The following is a 20531-nucleotide window of genomic DNA, read 5'->3' on the forward strand; positions in this document are numbered from 1 at the left end:
ATAACCAATCTATTTGTGAGCTTTTAATTACAGACGTCAGTTATGGTTAATGTTTGTTTAAATTATTAATGACGGGGATACATAATCCAGGTAAACTACACAACTCAACATAGACGCAAAATCATAATCATAAAGATTACAGATAAATCCTATCCTTCATTTCTATAACTTGTGCTGAAGAATTTGGGGACATCTTTTTAATCCTAACTATTCTCCAAGTCAGAATCGATAGTAGGCCGATTTGATTTTTATAATCGCTCAACATTCAAAAATGCCCCGGTTAGGCCCCTACATTTTATTAGCGCCTAGCATTTAAGCCAGGGCCTTTTATATTTTAAAATGTTGTTTAAATCCTTGACTTCGGGATAATTATTATACATCAGCCTACTGATCAAAAGAAAAAACTAAATTTGCGTAACAGTGCCACACATTTATTTAAACTCATTAGGCCCTATGTGCATCAAAAGAATACTAGACAATAATGACTAAAGGTTCAAAGTAATAGGCCTATACCAGTTCAATATTACGTTGTTTTAATTATTAACATATTATTATATTCCTATTAAAATACTCTTTTCACTGGGTTAGAATTAAAATAGTCTTTTAACGGGAATATATGTGAATTAAAACAACGTAATATTGAACTGGTATAGTAATACAATTCTGGTCGCAGGTAAATTTATTTTCTAACTGATCGAACAGGTGCGCCGATGTTTTTTACGCCACAGTGTAGACGAATTATGATGTGGTATTACTGACTGCCTAGTGTTAATCTAAGCGGATAATATATTACTATTTTTATTATAACATATGTTATTATCACGCAGGGTAAAAATATCACCTTAGCGACTGCGGTTTGATTGGCATCGAGTTTTCTGTGAACCATATCTCCCTTTTGTAGCTTCACACGTGCCATGCTCTGTCGGTGATTACCGTAGCACAAGGCATTGTGGGTATTGCCGTCCGCCATATTGTTGTGTGTTTGTGCTGTCCTGTCTGTGTGTGTTTTCACGTGGAAAAAAGGTAAGTTGAACTGAATTACAACATCAAAAGAACACTTATTCACATGCCCCAATTTTGATTTATTTACATGCACAGAATTGGGCTTTATTATTTATCTCAGAAGCTAGGCATAACGGGATTGTATAACGTATTATAAAGGCTATTCTTCGCTGAGTTCAACAGCAAGGCTATGCAGTCGATGATCATTATTATGCCCATAGAATGGCCATAGTCATAGATCGAATGTAACTGTACATTTTTTTATCACTTGTTGCACTGCTTTAATGTAAAGTTCACTGAAACCATGGATGTACAGACCCAGATCTTTGTTATCTGGGGCCATTAATTTGTCAGATACCTAAAGACAGTTATACTTTTACAGAATGTGTTGGAGATTTTGTAGTTTCTCCGCCAAACCGCACGAGATGAATCGCGCCTGTGGCACATGCAGCTCATTAAATGAAAATGCCACAGTGGAAAGGGCATGGATGTGAACTGTCAAAATGAATCCCTGGCTATGGCATAAGAATATTTTTTTTATGTGTAATTGGTTTTAATTAATTATGTTCGAGAATATTTTAAATCTGTGGATAAATAACTTCTTGGAACATGATTTTGGCTTTAAAAATAAAAAAAACAACTTTTGATCAATTACATATGGATTGGAAAATCAACAGGCAGATGATGTAGGGATGTGTAGTACTTTAGTAGGGCATGCAGAATAATAAGGTCAACTCTGTAGTAGGTCATTTAACTGGTCTACAAATAGTATTATATTACAAATATTTTATTATCTTTGATTTTGATGGAAAACAAAATTAATATCAAAATCAAATCATGGTTTACTTTTTGAATTGGCATTAATTAAAACCACTAAGGAATAGCAAAGTTATCCTTACAGTTAAATCTAACTCTTCAAAATTTTTGTTTAAGCTCAAGGCCCTATTACTGCATAAAATAAGGTTTTTGTATTGGTCAAAATTATTGTAAATTTAAATGATGAAAAAAAACCCAACACAATATCCTTGCATGAATGTGTCAAGAAATACTATTTCAAGAAACAAATAAAATGTGACTTTCTAATAGTAAAATACATACAATTTCTAAGCCAGTATATTTCTTTATAACAAAAAATTATAATAATTGCAAAAAAATAGTTGATTTGCAATGACTCGTAAAATGGTGTATTTAAATTGATGTTGATGAATTAATTATAACCATAAACAGACCTTCATCATGCAATACATTCTTGTATGGATGCAGTCTGTAAATCTACATGAATTTACAGGGAATGCTGGAATAAATAAAAACAAGGAAAAAAATCACTAGGCCCAGAAAAATTATTGTAGATGTTACACCCACTTCTTTCAGAGAAATGTATCTTTACAATCTTAAATAGGTGTTTTGTCTTGGAACTAGAAATAATCTTCATTTGTTATAAATTTAAAAAAAAAAATGAAAATCATGTACCGGTATGGTAAGAATAATGACTAAAAATATCTTTTAAAATTTATAATTACAGGTTAGGTATGTTTAATTCCTTATCAAGTGATTAGAAATTTTATTTTTATAGCTAATGGGTTTTTTTTATGAGCACACATGTATGTATATTAGGCCATCTCATGTATATTATTAAGTGTCTTTGTTAAAGAATGTTTTGTTTATTATTTATGGTTCAATAAATATGTATACAAAACACTGGAGTGCATAAAGTTGAACTGTTTCATTGAGCATGTTTTGTGTTATTTTGATGTTAACCACATAATTATTTTATCATTTACTGTTCAGCATTTACACATTAGCCTTTTGTTAAAAGATTGAGAATTGGTGTTCCTTACAGTGAAATCATAAGTGTTTTCTTTAATGAAACTGTGTGTAGACAATTTTAGAATAGTGTCAAAAATAACTTTAATAATGTCCTTTAACATAGTGTGCCCTGACCACACACAAAGTAACACATATGCAGAGGTATGAGTTCTGTGCAATATATTGACACATGTGGCATACAAGATTCTGCTTTCAGTATGTGTAACTGAGTTTAGATAATGTGATAAAAAGTTGACATACATGGTTTTGGGCATTGGTCCCCACCTTGGACCAAAGTCTTTTTTGTTTCATAGACATGTAGGCCTACTGTTGTACATCATAGCACCACGCTACAGTACTAAGAAGTGTTTTTTTGCCAGACGGTGTGGGGTGGGTGTGTGGGAGGGACACTATTTCTTCAATAAATATTTACATATTATAAAAGTACACTGTTAGGGGTGATGATTTTCCGTTTCAGAAAATAGCAAAATCCGTTTTAAGTATTTTGAATTCCGTTATTTTCCGTTTCAGAGCTGACCATATTCCCTTTTTCGAGATAAAATGTTATTTTATGAATAAATAAATAAAACATCTTAAAATGCCTTTTATTACAAAACTGATCATTTTAAACCAATAATAACAAATGTTGAATTGTGAATGACTTGTTTAAACCTGTTTCCCGAATTAAATAACAGAAAATTACATCTTGTGAGCTTGTTTCAACTTTTTGGCAGACGAAGCCATTTTTCTCAGCTGCTAGTTGTAGTTGCGATTTATCCAGACATCTTCGTAGTTACTACCGTTTTTCGAGAATAAGGACTGGATTCACAAGGCTACAGCATATTTGTGATGTCACGTGGTTAATGCGGATAAACACGAGTCACGAGCCCGGCAGTAAAATAAGAAGTAAATGAAACGATTTTTACTTTTATGAAGTGACAAAAGTTTTTTTTAAGACATATATATACATTACAATGTTTAATTCAAGTTCAACTACAGAGTAATTGTATACATGGATACATGAAAGACGGGTTTTCGTTTCAAGTAAAATTATGATTCCTAAATGATGAAATGAAAGTAGCTAAATACTAAAATAGACAGTAACAAAACCACGCAATATCATTCAATATTTCCGATTTTTATGAATAAAAAGATGAAATACTTGGATAACTGTAAAATTGTTTTGAGTTTGTGTTTAGTATCAGCAAATATCGGTTTTTCCGTCCTTTTCCGTGTGAGATTTCAAATTCCGTTTTGAGTGGACAATTCCGCGATTTCCGCGATCACGGAAAATCATCACCCCTACACTGTGTAATTGTGGGATCTGAAAACAAGCCGGAGCTTATATAAATTCATCTAATGTATTAAAAATACTATGTTACCGGTACATTATGAATAAAAATTGTTCCAGTATTATTATGTTCAGTTGATCCTGGTGCTATATCATGTTAATTTGAAGTACCATACATATTACTTACATTCATTGTACGATAGTCATGAGAAAAATAGAAAACCATAGAACATTAAGAATGAGTGAAGGGGATCAAGATCCACTTAAAAACAAGTTCATTTATTCTGTACCTGGCTTATTAAGAAGTCTTTACCGTAGTAGATTCCAGAGACAGAGACTTTGTGTTAATAAGGTTTTAGGTTAAGAAGATTTTCCTACTTGATCAATAAACAATATATCATTTGTTTGGCTGAGAGACCTGACATAAGAATACTATGGAGAACTAAGTTCCATTATATAAGACTTTAATTAGTTAGCTGTAGTGTTGGTAAGCTGACAGTTTGATGATTTTTATGCAACTGTTTGTCTCAGGTTAGTACATGTTTACATGTCAGATACACCTAGCTATTGTTTTAATTTCAATCAACCCTGAATGGAACTACTGGGTGTAATATTTGAAAAATATTGAGAGCTTAGATATATTTCTTACATAATTTTTCTGATGTTAAGTTATGTTTGAAATATGTTTGTACCATGAAGAAGAACTAATTGTTTTATAAGCTTTATTCCTCTTAGTAGATACATGGGAATTTTCAATAATTAAGGTACAGGTGTCAGTAATTCTGTTTTAGAACAATCTCTGTTTAATTTGACTGGTTCTTACTTAGCTCCCCTCGGACTAGCAAGTAAAGTTTTACTTAGTCAGTTGGAGAGTACAAAAACCACATTCTACTCTTGAACACATTAGGATGCAGGTAAAAGAACCACTGAGTGTTCAAATTTGATAAAATGAAGATACAATCATAGTCAAATTTTTACACGCCTGCATTTTCATGTGGATGTATTATGCTGTCGCCCCTGTCTGTCCGTGTGTCTATTCACATTTTGGTTATGGACAACTCAACAGGTCACAATTTTTAGCCGATTATGATTTATATGTTTATATGCCGAAGATCTCAGTTCTTTTCGATATTGACGCATGTCGGAAGGTAACATCTTGGATTATATGGCCCCTGATTGTACAAAACGTCCATTTTTTTTTAATCTTGTTCACTGTCCATCTCTTTCAAAATATGGACGTATCTTGTATGGCAACTGATTGTTTTTATCAAAGTTAGTCTCAAAATGACCAAAGTATTGTTTGGATGGGACAGTCAATTCCTCACCTTTTGTAATTTGATCCATGTTCATATGTAATACTACTGTGTACTCTTGTTAAGTCTTACACACCATTCTTTAAACAACACTTGACTACTGAATTTGTCAATGTGAAATTTGCCATCTGTAAGTTAGTCAAGTATAGGCCTTCGTTATTTATTTTGTAGCAAGGTGAATAATAGAGTTAATGTTAACAGCAGTAGCTTATCACAGGAAATGCTCATTGTTTGATTATTAAAATGTCTATATTATAGGTCAATAGCTATCACATGGCCTAGATTATACTCCTGTAAATATTATGTCTGTATAAAAAATCAAAGTAGATAAGTCTAGAATTCTGAATATGGAAATTTGAAGATTTGTAGTAGTCGGTGATGAAGTGAAATAAAGTATTATGCAGTTATATTACTGAAAAAATGGGCTTTTTTTTTGGCATCCGCAATATTATACTACGTGACAGTTTTAAGCTTGTAAAGAATAATTCATCAGAGCTTGTGTTATTCACATGTATCTTTTAATCATGTTCTGGATACTCCAGGTAACATGTTGTTGAAACATGTACATGTACATGTTTCTCATTCTATAGTAAAAATATTATAAAGTATAAATGTTAGGATAAGCTTCCATACAGTACTTTAGTTTTTGTAAGATAAATATTTTTCACATGCAGTTGACCTATCTGGAATTAGATTAGAAAGGACAAGATCTGTTGCTTGCCAGTGTCAATATTAATGTATGCCTGTTATTTGTATTGTTGTAGATAAATTGTAATACAGCGATTGTCTTGATTCCCTAATTTATTTGTATCTTTTAGAAATGCTGATGTTGGTCAGTCAGTACTTCTTTCAAATTATTTACTCATGAATTAGTTCATTTCCAGTTTTTGTTGAATAACAAAATCATTTCGGTGTGAATATCTCATGAGTATCAAAAAATCATTTTGCATTAATAAATTATTAAAACTGAGATAACTATTTAATTGCATAATTATATGGTAATGTTTTGGTAACCCGAGGAATTTATTACAGAACTGAAAATAATTGGAATATGATTTAAACATGCAATGTGATAAATTTGTTTATTATGTTTGGTTACACATGCATTTATTGACCCATAAGCTTTAAGTGTAATGTACAGTGACATGTGCTCTCTCTCTCTCTCACCTCACCCCCTATTACTTTCCAGTCTAGAATAGCCATATCATGACCAATTCTCCCCGCTCTGATCAATGCTAATATATAATATTTCTGTTCACATGTTCCCTATCCATGTAGTATCAACTTCAATTGTGTATTTCACTGGCAGTCGGGCACTGGACTATCCTAATGCTGCCATTGCATACCAGAAAAGACCAGTATATCAGTGTTATGTTATATCATACTTATGTTTAAACATGATTTTAACTTCTATAAATAAACAAAACATTTGGTTTCATTGTTTGTGTGGAGACCAGATCCACTAGTAAAATCGGTTCATAAAATATCTGATTAATAAGCTTATCTGAATACATTTGTAGCTACCCATTTTCATCTTCAACATCTTTTTTTCAAAGATTCTATTGTAAAGATTACATCTACCAAGCCCTGGTCTATTTTTGTATCTGTGTAGTACTGTAATTATCTTGTTTTTCTCAAATGTCAGAGCAAGTGCTCTTCTTTTACTACAGTATGCCAGTGGACATGTATTTATGGTTTGAAGCTTGCCAGGAAAACAAAGCCGCATTGTGCTTTGTAAATTGTAATTGCATGTGTTTGTTATTTGATTGATATAATACCCACATTAACCCACATACATCTATATAACAAACCATGAACCATTCTGCTCAACTGTACATGTATAATTTCCATTTAATTGATTTGTCTCTCTTCTTCATTGATTTTGTTATTATCTGATCACAATTGTTTTATACCGTTTTAGTCTAAGGGGGTTACATGTATTTTTCGGAATTCAAATCACATTTATTTAAAAGAATCTTATTTACATATGTTTCTAAATGCAGGATTACAATGTATTCCAGTACAAATTGTAATATGTACATGTAGCTTACACGTAGAACAATATCTTGCATTGGGTAAAGAGTAGACAATGCCATTTACAGTTTGGGTAAAATAGTAAATGTATATTATTTGTCTTTTCAAATTGACTGATGCTTGTTAGTGTTGTGTTTCAGCCAGTCTATTTCAGTGCCATTGCCAGACAGTTTAAACCATGTATTAAAGTCAAACATACACACAGATTGACATGTACATGTACACTGTAGTTAGTAGTGTAAACATTTTCATGTTAAGTTAACGCTGTTGCATAAAATTAAAATTTTAAAAGAAATGCCTCTGTCCAAATAGAAGTTTCCTAAGCTAGTATACATGTACCAGTACATACATGTAACCATAGACAAATAATTCAAATGTTATTATTCTTAAAATGTCATTCAAGTGTTGACAAAACACCATCATTCCATTGCAAATTCTGAAAATATTCATTAACCATGAGGTGTGTGTGATGTGAAACATGTTACACAGTATGTCTCCAAGTATTAATGTATAGTAAACATTATGTGTATAGTACAACTTTAATAATAGTGTGACAAAATTAGAATAATTCCTCGCAACTGTTGAATTCTGTTATTTTTCTCACATTTTTTTTTTCTTGCTAAATTTATATAACTTGACTACTGATAAGATAGTTCATCAGGAAGAATATATACATATTGGTAGTTAGATGATTACAATGTATTGTTTGTTTGACTATTGAAAAAAGGTATTGTTGTTTAAATCGAGGGATCAGTTTCTAAAGTACCAGTGTCAGAGAATGAACAAGATCCTGATAGAATTCTTCCAGATTTAACTACATTTTCTAACAACACATAGATAAGATATCCACATTCCCCTCTTATTGTTATCTTTTGAGAGCTAACGAGGAAAGTGTTCAGAATGTAGAACTTGACAAAAAGGTCCTGACAGCACAAGGTTATTTGAGGCTGCAGTTTAAGAATGTCATATTTATTTTAGACAGGACTGTTTAACTTTCAACCACCCCTTAATTATCTGCCAAGCCTACCTAAGTTGCCAAAAATAATACCTTCCATTCTTGTTTTCTACTCTCAGTATTGACAAACATATTCACATTCTAAAACCTAACTATAAAGTTAATACAATAATACCATGTAGAAGAAACAAGCAAACAGAAGTAGTTTAATTGAAAATAAGATGACTTTGCCTATTTGCTTTCATTGATTTTGGCTTCATATGCTGTTTTGATGTTATAAGTAACAGAGTATATTTTGGACATTTTTTTTTTTAGAAAGTTTTACATTTTCAGAAATATTTTTCTTACTAAATGCTTGAATTTTTGCTGTGGCCATTGTACAATTCTTATAAAATAGGTCCTGTATATGCTGGATTTCTGTATAGGTAATCATCACATGTAGCATCCTACATATGGTACAGTTGACATATAGAAGATACAAATGGTGACATTTGCTATTAATCTGGCTCTTATTTTATGTGGGGAGATGTCTTTTTCTTAATATTTCAATTAGGAAGAAAACCTACATGTACTGATTCCTCATTGTACTCGATTCATGTAGGTACATGTAGTAAATACGGTTGGTTTGTCTTGCAAACAGTTTACCAGTATTTTACAAAGGAAAACTTAAATTGTCATCTCTCCATGACAAACTGAACATCAATTGTTATGTGAACTAATAATTACTTGTGATGTTTTGCTTAAATTCTTAATAAAGATTGACATGTGTACATAGATCAGTAATCATGTTGTTACTTCTGTATTTTCAGAACCATGAATTCCCAACCACAGAAAAATGAACCAGACCCTGATGCTATTAAAATGTTCATTGGACAAATTCCACGTGGTATGGATGAGAATGACTTAAGGAAAATGTGTGAGGAATTTGGTCCAGTTTTTCAACTAAATGTTTTAAGGGATAAAGTTACTGGTCAAAGTAAAGGTAAGTCTTGTTTGAAGTGTATAATTATTACACATCAACTTTATTATTTTACAAACTCATTCAATTGCTAATTATAGAAATATTTGATTGACAGGAGTCAGGATATAATTTGCTAATATTTGAGACCTATAAATTGACTCAAATGGGTCGCAACTCACGTGAATGTATTTACATTCAATCGTTTTCGGTTTTACTCTAATTTCAAATAGATTATGTTCGGCGAAATACTCGGAAGTCTCAATCAAATCTCTAGCATCTGTTTTTTTTAGTCTACACTGGTAGTATTTATTGTGCATGCACTCCAGATAAGAAAATGGTGCCACTGTTTGACATGACTTGTGGAATATATATATGTCTAGCCCCTTTGGTCGAGTACTTTGTTACATTCTGGTACATGATTCGTGTACCAATAAAATGTTTATTTTGTCTTAAATATTGGATATTAGAAGCCCATCTTCTTCCGGTAAGATCATAACCAGGGCCCTTATTCACGAAAACTTAAACTAAGATACAATCGAAATTTTAGGAAATACTGCAATTCGATTGGCCGACCAGTAAAATTAATTTGCATATATCCAATGATGTTGCCGTATTTCTTAAAATTTCGGTTGTAACTTAGTTTAAGTTTTCGTGAATAAGGGCCCTGGGCTCAGCTGTCTGCCGCCAAAGTCGCAATTTGTGATAAAAATAAGTTGCCGTATTTCTTAAAATTTCGGTTGTAACTTAGTTTAAGTTTTCGTGAAAAGGGCCCTGGGCTCAGCTGTCTGCCGCCAAAGTCGCAATTTGTGATAAAAATATGAAAGTGACGATTAAAATTTAATTTTAAAGACAGAGTTTTGGATTATTATTGGCGATTCTTTTGGGGAACTGGCGGAAAAATAACAACTGGTATACATTGGCGTGCACGTAAAAGATCCCCTGGCAATTGGAATTCAATATAAGAGTAGGCCATAGTGCCGTTGCCTGGGCAAAATTTCCCTCATAGAGTCATAGCACACTGTATGGCGTATGCCTTTCTTCATTAGCCCAGTCGGATCAGAACAGTAGGACGTTAAACCCTATTTTATTTCATTTCATGATTAGTTGATTGATAATTTTCAATGATATACAGTGTATATACTTACTCCTCCTAATGATTAATCCAAGCGGTGATTAACTAATGTTTTGTTTTGTCTTTAAAAAAAAATGGAAATATTCAAAATTGCTGTTAATTCTTTTCGAAGAGAATTAAATATTTTGATAGTTGAACTGTGGCTTCATACGGCATGTAAAATATACAAGCGTGCCTAGTCAGATACTATTATTTCATATTATGTTATAACCATTGGTCGGAAACATAAGAACGAGTGAAATAGCAACGATTCTTGAGTGATAAAACAGTCCGCCATTTGATTCACATTACCGGTGCCAATATGCTCTAAAGTGATCAAAGTGTATAAATTGTAAGCATCTCTTACAATTAAAATCGAAAATGAAATTTATATCATTCTATCAGGGATTCAGATTCTGATATCTTTACCGTATGAAAGTAACAATAGGTCTATTGTGAACACAAAACATAAATTTATAGAAAATTCACAATCCTTGGATGAGATTTGACGTGTAAATACTGAAAACATATTGTGTAATATGGTGTGCAAATATACTAAAGTCACCACAAATAAAATCTGATCTTATTAAATCTTAGTAAATCATCTCAAAACTGAGCTAATGTATACTATTCAAAAAAAGTAGGGGATATTTGATTTTGGGGGCATAATACTAAAATATGCAAATGACTACGAAAAAAGTCACTATAGAACCTAACAGAAGAAACATTTCCAGTTACATGTGACGCCCAAACGCACCAATAGCTACCGCATGGAATGCAGGTGATGCTTGGGATCATCATGGGGGTCCAACCCAAGATTTGCACGACTCTGACTTTGAATGTTACAGTCATTGTGGCATTGAATTCCAGGGTGGAAACATCAGTTTAATTGTTTTAGTGACCAGAAAACAAATTTTGATATGCGTCGGCTTACCCAAAATGAAAGGTTACGTGCCCTTGGCATGCTACAGATCGGCACAACACAGGCGGTTGTGGCGCGGACGATGAATGTTTCTCAGTCTGTCATAAGCAGGCTATGGTCCAGATACCATGATACACAATCTGTACAGGACAGACCACGCTCAGGTCGACCAAGGGCGACAACTCAAGCCCAGGATCGATTTATCCGTACCTTGGCCTTGAGAAATCGTGTCATCACAGCAAATCAGATCAGCGCTCGTCTTCAAACAGACACTGGTGTGAGAGTGAGTGGCCAGACGATTCGGAATCGACTGCATAGGGGTCACCTTCGCGCCCGACATCCTCGCGTGATCCCTTGTTTGAGAGATCATCACATTCAGGCAAGACGTCGTTGGTGTAGGGATCGTCAACACTGGGATAATCGACGCTGGAGCAATGTGATGTTTTCAGATGAGTCAAGGTTCACTGTTGATTTTTTGGACAGACGTAGGAGGGTGTGGCGTGGTCGAAACGAGCGCTTCCAAGACGTTAACGTCATCAGACATGATCGATTTGGGGGTGGTTCTGTTATGGTGTGGGGAGGCATCACTGTTGCTGGAAGAACGGCTTTACATGTTGTTGCAGGGCGTGTTACAGGCCAGTACTACCGGGACAACATCTTGGCAGTCCATGTTGTGCCGTTCGCACGACGTCATGGCCGCCGTTTCATCTTCCAGGATGACAACGCAAGATGTCACAGGGCCAGGATCGTTACAGGTTACCTCCAACAACAGAACATCACCACATTACCTTGGCCAGCACTGAGTCCCGACCTCTCCCCCATCGAGCATGTCTGGGACATGCTTGGACAGAGGTTACGTCAACGTCAACAACGTCCTGCCAATGTCCAAGAACTTGCTGCTGCGTTGCAACAGGAATGGGACAATCTGGACCAAAATGACCTTAGACGTCTCATTAGGAGTATGCCACGTCGGACCAATGCTTGTTTGGCAAACAGAGGAGGATTTACCCGTTACTGACTTGGTTGTGATGCTGTGGTAACTTTGCTGTTTGACCCCGGGTATCATTTTACCCTTATAATGGTCAGTCTGTGCCTTACTTAGTCTAACGATCATTTGGAATAAATCGATGAATGTGAACTTCATTTCATTTTGTCATTTGTTTCTTCGTCAGTTTCATTAGGTGACTTTAATAACACTTAAAAATCAAATATCCCCTACTTTTTTTGAATAGTATATTATATAAAGATGGGTTTTTTAAGTTGTTGTATGCCGGTAATTGTTTTATTATAAGCCTACCGGAGAAAAAAATTGTTACATGTTGTCACACTTTTATGGCAGTTGGCGGTAAAAAAAATATGAACAGTTTGTGCCCTGATCACAGCATCAATGTTGATTTAAATTGACAAATAATGCATGTTTTCAATGTCAGAGACTGGATGACTTGGCTACTTTAATCTGGTTTATGAAATTTCTGATGAATCAAATAATACATGTAAGTGCAGTATACGAACACCACACTACAGTATCATTGGAAACTGATAAGACAACTACATTGTCATGACAAACACATTGACATTGAAAGGTATAACATTAAAAAAAGTACATGTATGCACAACATCCCATTTTCTCTGGCATCTGATTTGCTAAATTAGATAAACATGATCTATTGATGTACAGTATTCCTATCTTCCAGTAATCACAACACCTTTTTATACACCCACATTTTCATGTCTGTCCGTCAACAATTTGTTTGTGGACACTCTTCAGGTCACAATTTTTATCCGATTTTGATGAAACTTGAAATATAGGTCTATCTCTCCCAAAGATCTCAATTCGTTTTGATATTGGCATGTATCAGACCATAATTTCATGGATTATGACCCCTGATTGTACGAAAAATCATGTTTTTAGCTTGTGGACACTCTAGAGATCACAATTTTCATCTGATTTTGATGGAAGTTGAAATGCATGTTTATAACCAAAAGAACTGCTGGACAAAATGGCAGCTGCTCGTAAGCAAATAGTGTAAAAAATATGGTATATCAAGGTTGTAGATCCTCTAGAGGTCACAAATTTGATTCTATTTTGATGAACCTTCAGATACATGTTTATTACTCAAAGATCTTGGTTCCTTTCAATATAATTGCGCATATCAGATTGTAACTTTCCTGAATTATGACCCTTGATTGAACGAAAAACCATGTTTAAGTCACAATTTTTATCCGATTTAAAAAAAAAAGCGTTTGAATATACATGTATCACCGTTACACCCTAATGATGGTTGAGTTCGACTTGCTAGAGGCCACAGTTTTGATCCGATTTGGATGAAGCTTTAAATTCATGGTTATACATGTATCACACAGATGTTGGTTCATTTTGATAATCGCGCATATCCGATGTAACTTCCTGGATTATGGCCCCTAATTGTACGTAAAATCATGTTTGTTTTTTTTAGCTTGTTCTCTAGCCATTTCTTGCAAAATTTGGGGGTGTCTTGTCCGGCAACCGCTGGTTATTCTAATTAAGTCCTTGTGAATTGATGGCTTTAATATTATTCAGAAATTTTAAGTTGAGTATGTAGATCTTTGAAGATGTACATGTAATCCTTGAGGGGTAATTACACTACTGTATACGTGAGTGAATATAAAAAAATTACCAAGAATATAGACAACAGAAAATTGAGTTTCAGGTAAACAGATTTAAAAGATCTGTCATGTACATGTACCTTCAAATGGCTGCCATTGTCAGACAGAAATAGTTTTGCTATTTTACTTATTGGCTTAATAGACATCTTAGGTCTATATAAAAAAAAATAATTTGTGTCATTAGAGATAAAAATAATTTTTTTAGTGCTTGAAAAAGTGATTATAATTGGCATAGCTTTGATACAATACTGTCAGTAATAAAATCAAAATGGGATAGGAATAAAAAAAATTGTTCTCATCTCTTGATTTAATTGATGATTAATAAAACTTGTTCAGAATGTTGATATGCTGTTAACAAATCTTAGCAGTGTAAATATATCTAATAAAACCAGCAGAAATATTTGAATAAAACAATTGGTCAAAGATATGAATGATAAGAATATTAGCAAACATTTATTATTCATGATAATTATAAAAGTAAACTTGAAGATGTGCATTTGACATTGTATAAGAAGAAAATGATCTATCTAATAATGAAGCCTGCAGGGTATTACAAAAAGACAAGATAAAGCATTGATTAGCAGTAATGCTTCTCTACTTAATACATGTTTTACAAATGAAGTATAGTCTCTTTACCATGACAACAACTGATAAAAGCACTGTCTTGATTGGACAGATGTCTTAATGTGGAGAACATGAATTTACTTACTTTTAGTTAGTCTCGATATCTTAATAAAGGTGTTAAATATTAAGAATACAAGATAATAAATCTTGTTTTTGTTTTATGTAAGTATGTTGTAAATGACTTAATAAAACCTAGTTGAAGTTTATATTTAGATTATGTATAGTAATAACTATAAATCACAGCATTTTATTCATGTCAAATCCTGTTCTTCATTGCATGTACATTGTTGTACATTATGTTTGACCTACATGAACATGTACAAACAATTGATTTATTTGAACTATATAAATTAAAGTAAGCAGACTGGATCCAGCTGCGGTTACTTCTATAGAGTCATATTACTATTTATTCATATTTAATATGTTGACACTACTATAATTCACACAGTCATGTACATATTATTTTTAAAAAAAATTAATTAAAACTCCCATTTGAAGAGTTATCAATATAATCCTCTTGTTTACCTATCATCCATACTTGTATGTACATGTACATGCATGTATGCTGCACAGGCATCCGACATCTGGTTAAAGTCTTTGACCCATATAGGAAGGAATCCCTTGCAAACTACATTATTGTTAAAGTTAAATCTCTGATATGGATATAAGTCCCAAAATAGACGTGAAATTTTATCAATCAAGACTACCCCCTCTGTACATGTAAATTGTACACTTGTCCTATTTTTCTCTTTTCGCTTCTTTTTCCTGACAGAATTTGTCAACGACACTATTCTAGGAAAATAAAACCTTGATAATAAGCATATTGATTTATGATCTCATTTATAGGTTTTTGGAAAAATGGACTTTTCCGCGATTTTCCTTTCAGAATATAAATTCCATTTGTAATGCCAGGTTCCCTGGTGCTGTTTGAATCCGATTGAATGCAAGTCTGGAGATGATCTAGCATTGATATATATATATATATATATATATAAATATATATATATACTCTTCAAAAAAAGTAGGGGATATTCAGAAACAATACAAAACTGCGGAAATGCACTGCTATTTTTATATGCCCACATTTAAATGTGGTCGTATATTGTCGTCGCCCCGTCCGTCTGTCCGTCCGGCGTCCACAATTGCTTGTGGACGCTCTAGAGGCTAAAGTTACTATCCGATTGACTTTAAATTTATACACAGTGTTTAAGGTCATGAGACGAAGAAGCCTATTGATTTTCAGCGATTTCCGATAATTACTACCAGAGTTATGGCCCTTGATCACTTCAAAAAATCTTGTGGACGCTCTAGAGGCCAAAGTTAATATCAGATTGACTTTAAATTCATACACAGTGTTTAAGGTCATGAGGCGAAGAATCTTATTGATTTTTAGCAATTTCCGATAATTACTGCCAGAGTTATGGCCCTTGATCACTTCAAAAAATCTTGTGGGCGCTCTAGAGACTAAAGTTTATATCCGATTGACTTTAAATTTATACACAGTGTTTGAGGTCATGAGACGAAGAAGCCTATTGATTTTCAGCGATTTCCGATAATTACTGCCAGAGTTATGGCCCTTGATCACTTCAAAAAATCTTGTGGACGCTCTAAAGACCAAAGTTAATATCCGATTGATCTTAAATTTATACACAGTGTTTAAGGTCATGAGACGAAGAAGCCTATTGATTTTTAGCGATTTCCGATCATTACTACCAGAGTTATGGCCCTTGATCACTTCAAAAAATCTTGTGGACGCGCTAGAGGCCAAAGTTAATATCCGATTGACTTTAAATTCATACACAGTGTTTAAGGTAAAGAGACGAAGAAGCCTATTGATTTTTAGCAATTTCCGATAATTACTGCCAGAGTAATGGTCCTTGATCACTTTGAAAAATCTTGTGGAAGCTCTAGAGGCCAAAGTTAATATCCGATTGACTTTAAATTTATACACAGTGTTTAAGGTCATGAGACGAAGAATCCTATTGATTATCAGCGATTTACGATAATTAATGCCAGAGTTATGGCCCTTGATCACTTTGAAAAATCTTGTGGACGCTCTATAGGCCAAAGTTAATATCTGATTGACTTCAAATATATACACAGTGTTTAAGGTCATGAGATGAAGACGCCTATTGATTTTCACCGATTTTCGATAATTACTGCCAGAGTTATGGCCCTTAATCACTTTGAAAAATCTTGTGGACGCTCTAGAGGCCAAAGTTAATATCCGATGGACCTTAAAATTATACACAGTGTTTAGGATCATGAGATGAAGAATCCTATTGATTTTCAACGATTTCCGATAATTACTGCCAAAGTTATGGCCCTTGATCACTTTGCAAAATCTTGTGACGCTCTAAAGGCTAAAGTTATCATCCGATTGACTTCAGATTGATACACAGAGTTTAAGATCTTGAGAGGAACAAGTATATTGATTTTCAATGAATTTTTATGACTTGGAACAGCTAAATCCATGATATTAAAAGTTTTGTATACAAAACGTTAGCATGGGGCAGAACTTTATAAAGACCAAACAAATTCGAATGGTTTTCTCAGTTGTTGCTCTTAATCAGATTTTAGTGTATTATAAATGTTTCATTACCAAAAAAAGTAAAAATATGCGACAACTCTTGTTGACTGCCCGGACGATTTAGCTGCTGTGGGCGTATGTTTCGTTGCCTGGCAACCTATCTTTATTAGAGGTAACCAGTGTATGTTAATAACAGGCCAATTGCCTATTCATGATGAACATAAACAGTTCATATGGGCGGCTTATCTGACAGCCCTATTTCACTCGCAAAGAGATACACTGTCAAAAGTGAAAATGGACGGTTATGATTTTTGTCTTAATAATGAGCAATTGCTCCACCAATCCGCAGACATTCAGCAATTCGTCATGGCATGCTCCTAATCAACCCTCCAATGACGATTTGGGGCAATCTGACCCACTCCTCTTGCAGTGCCACGGCCAATTCTTACAGTGTTGTCGGTTGATGTTGATGAACAGGTCTCCCAATCAAATTAAACGTAACACACTAAAGCAAAGATACGCTAAACAGTAAATCTTATCTAAGAACCGATAGGAAAGCAAACATGGATAGGATAAACCAGCAAGCGACAGTTTTCATCAACCCTTCCTTGAAGTGTCAAATTTGACAATGAACCCCTCCCACGTGTATGGCGCTATTGCGTGTCGCATGTGCAGCTCAGTGGTTCTATTGGGGCGATAAGTTCTTCATCTGTGAACATACCCTCAAAGCATGTCAAGTGTCCATGACTATTTATCATATCACAACCTGCATAGGTATTTGCATTTCAATATCCCCTACTTTTTTTGAAGAGTATATATTGATTTCTTAATTTACTGTACATATTAACGTGGAATAAATTTGACATTTTCCACAATAAAAAAAGGAATTTCACACACTGTTACTTTAAAGATGTGTTTTATCACTTTAAAGATGTTAAACCTGTCCAATTAAATTATTGATGTGTTATTTCAATTAGTGGTGGTACAAATTCTGTCTGATTAAATAGAATTTTTTTTCGAAAGATTGAACAGAATCCTTCTTTATTTAGTAATTTAATATAATCTGTTGACTGTGTCGACATGCTACATGTACATGTAATACAAAATTGGTTATGAGATCAACACTGGCTTTATCCTATCAAAGGAGACAAATTATCATCCCACTAAACAAATCTACATATAGAATCTATGAAATCTGCAATTTTAAATTTGAACCAAATCAAACAATCAGCGGCTATAATTTGAACATATTCGATATGGCAGCGATTCTGGATTTACAAATGTTTACATGTAACTGAAAGCCAACTACTCTGCTGATCAGTAAGTTGTTAGTCTTGTTATGCACAAACAGTTTAATAAAAAGTAACAAATCTCAATATAGAAATGTGGAAATCAATAGAAATTTTTACTCTCTTTTGAAGATTTAGGTCTGCTATTCTATTCATGGATGCATGTCAAAACTCATAAATGTTCTCCGAATTATACACCAAACCTAATTTCACCCTACAATAAGGAAATTGAGACCTAGAATTGTGAATAAAGATGAATTCTCATAAGTAGGTGACGGATTGCATTTCAGCACTTGGAGATATATAGATATTGAATACTCTGGTTCCTGAAAGAAAGAAATTAGAAACAGTATGTTTCATACAGGAATCCCTTGACATCCTGAAACTGTCTGAAAATACAGTTTCCATGACCACCTCAAACCGTCTGAGTTATGTGAGTAGCTCTCCATATTGTTTCATATATTGGAATATTTACTAGTTCCAGTTGGAGGTCGGGCTCTCAGTTACACACATGATTCAGGCAGTTTGGGTTGGTTTAAGGAACACAAATCTTGGACAATTCAGTTATGAGAGTACTGTAAAAAGAAAGATAGAATTTCTTCCAACATTTCTGTACATACTGTTATTGTGATGCCATTACTTTTATTTTTGTTTAAGGTTGTTGTTTTGTGACGTTTTACAGTAGAAAAGCAGCACTTGATGCTCAGAATGCCTTACACAATATTAAAACTATGCCAGGGGTAAGTGGTGATTTATAAATATTTTATAAGCGATATTTCAAAATTATATGTGAATTATTTCTCATTTGTGTAACCTATCATTCAATACTGTAAAATTTGATCAGAAAACTGGTGGTTTATGCAATTAGTTTATTACTTTGTACTAAAAGTCCTTTTTTGAGGTAGGAAGTATTATCTCAGTCGACATTTCAAGAGTTGATTCCCTGTTACTGGAAGAGACTATAAATCAGAGTAAAATGCAAAAGGAATGAGATCGGTTGGGTAATAAGCAAAATTTGTACATGTATTGTTAGAAATTCATTGCGTAACAAGCATATGATTGAAATAAATGTAAATGTGTAAAATCAATGAGTACCAGTAATAATTTAGGATGTCCACTATCTTGTACTGAACACAGATTTCTATCTATTTGAATATGAGGAAGACTTTTCTGCATAAGAAATGTTGTAAGTTGTTTATTCTCTGAATATGTTGCTGATTATATAGTTCATGTATACAGACTATTACAAGATGTAATGCATTGTAATTTTATAAAGATGCCATTTACAATCAGTGGACAGTAACCTGTTATTACTAGGTAAATGTAAATGAACTCAACTATGAACACATGAGATACATGTATATAACACTTTTGATAGGAATTATTTGAAATTCAATTCCAATAATTACAGGAATTATCTGTGACTGAAAACAGAGGCAGACTATGACTGTGATCATTTTCTGTAATTGAATTCTATTTGAGGTCTCATTGGAATGGTTGAGAGGTTGTTCGTGCAATATTAAGGGTGTATTAGAGAATTGCTAGCATCGAGCTGGGAGATTCAATTAATGTCTCAAACATGTCATTCGCTTGAATTTAGACTGGAAATCATTTTGTGCAAACACATCTTTTTCTCCAGTGGTTCTGTGCTTTATACATTTAACGTATCATTTTAGTTAGCCGATATTTAGCTAATATTAAACCATGTGGTTTTCTTTCTGATCACGATCGGTAACAATTATTAACCAGTGGTTATTGATATTTGAACGTGGTGAATCGGACCAAGTTAGGGCTATTGGCATTGAAGATTTTGTAATGTCTGGCAAGCACTTCCTTTCTTGTTTGCTGGTTGCATAGTTACGACAGTTAATTGTTGCATAGTGTAGTCCCTAGGTTAGTTTTATCTTTCACAAACTGTTTTTTAAAACTATATCCTCAAGGTTCACTACCTTGTGGGCATTAACTATTAATACTGACTATTATGTACAATGTCAGATAGTTTTTGTGTTGTTTCTCATATCATCTCCTTGGTTATTGCCAGTTAAAA

At 33.6% G+C, this 20531-nt stretch overlaps 1 protein-coding gene across 8 annotated transcripts in view; it reads left to right on the forward strand.

The window, feature by feature from the left end:
- Window positions 1–20531, forward strand: part of LOC126810868 (CUGBP Elav-like family member 2) — a 150105-nt gene that overhangs the window by 99465 nt on the left and 30109 nt on the right. For 7 of the 8 annotated variants that reach the window (XM_050536180.2, XM_050536179.2, XM_050536183.2 and 4 more), the window contains 2 exons: window positions 9211–9383; window positions 19142–19224. In XM_050536180.2, coding sequence (XP_050392137.2) covers window positions 9211–9383; window positions 19142–19224 — 256 coding nt within the window. Of the gene's footprint in view, window positions 1–910; window positions 1024–9210; window positions 9384–19141; window positions 19225–20531 lie in introns of those variants that run through there. The other variant, XM_050536186.2, reaches the window with a different exon arrangement.

The sequence above is a fragment of the Patella vulgata genome, chromosome 2 (assembly GCF_932274485.2).
Source record: "Patella vulgata chromosome 2, xgPatVulg1.2, whole genome shotgun sequence".
In the NCBI taxonomy this organism is placed as follows: Eukaryota; Metazoa; Mollusca; class Gastropoda; family Patellidae; genus Patella; species Patella vulgata.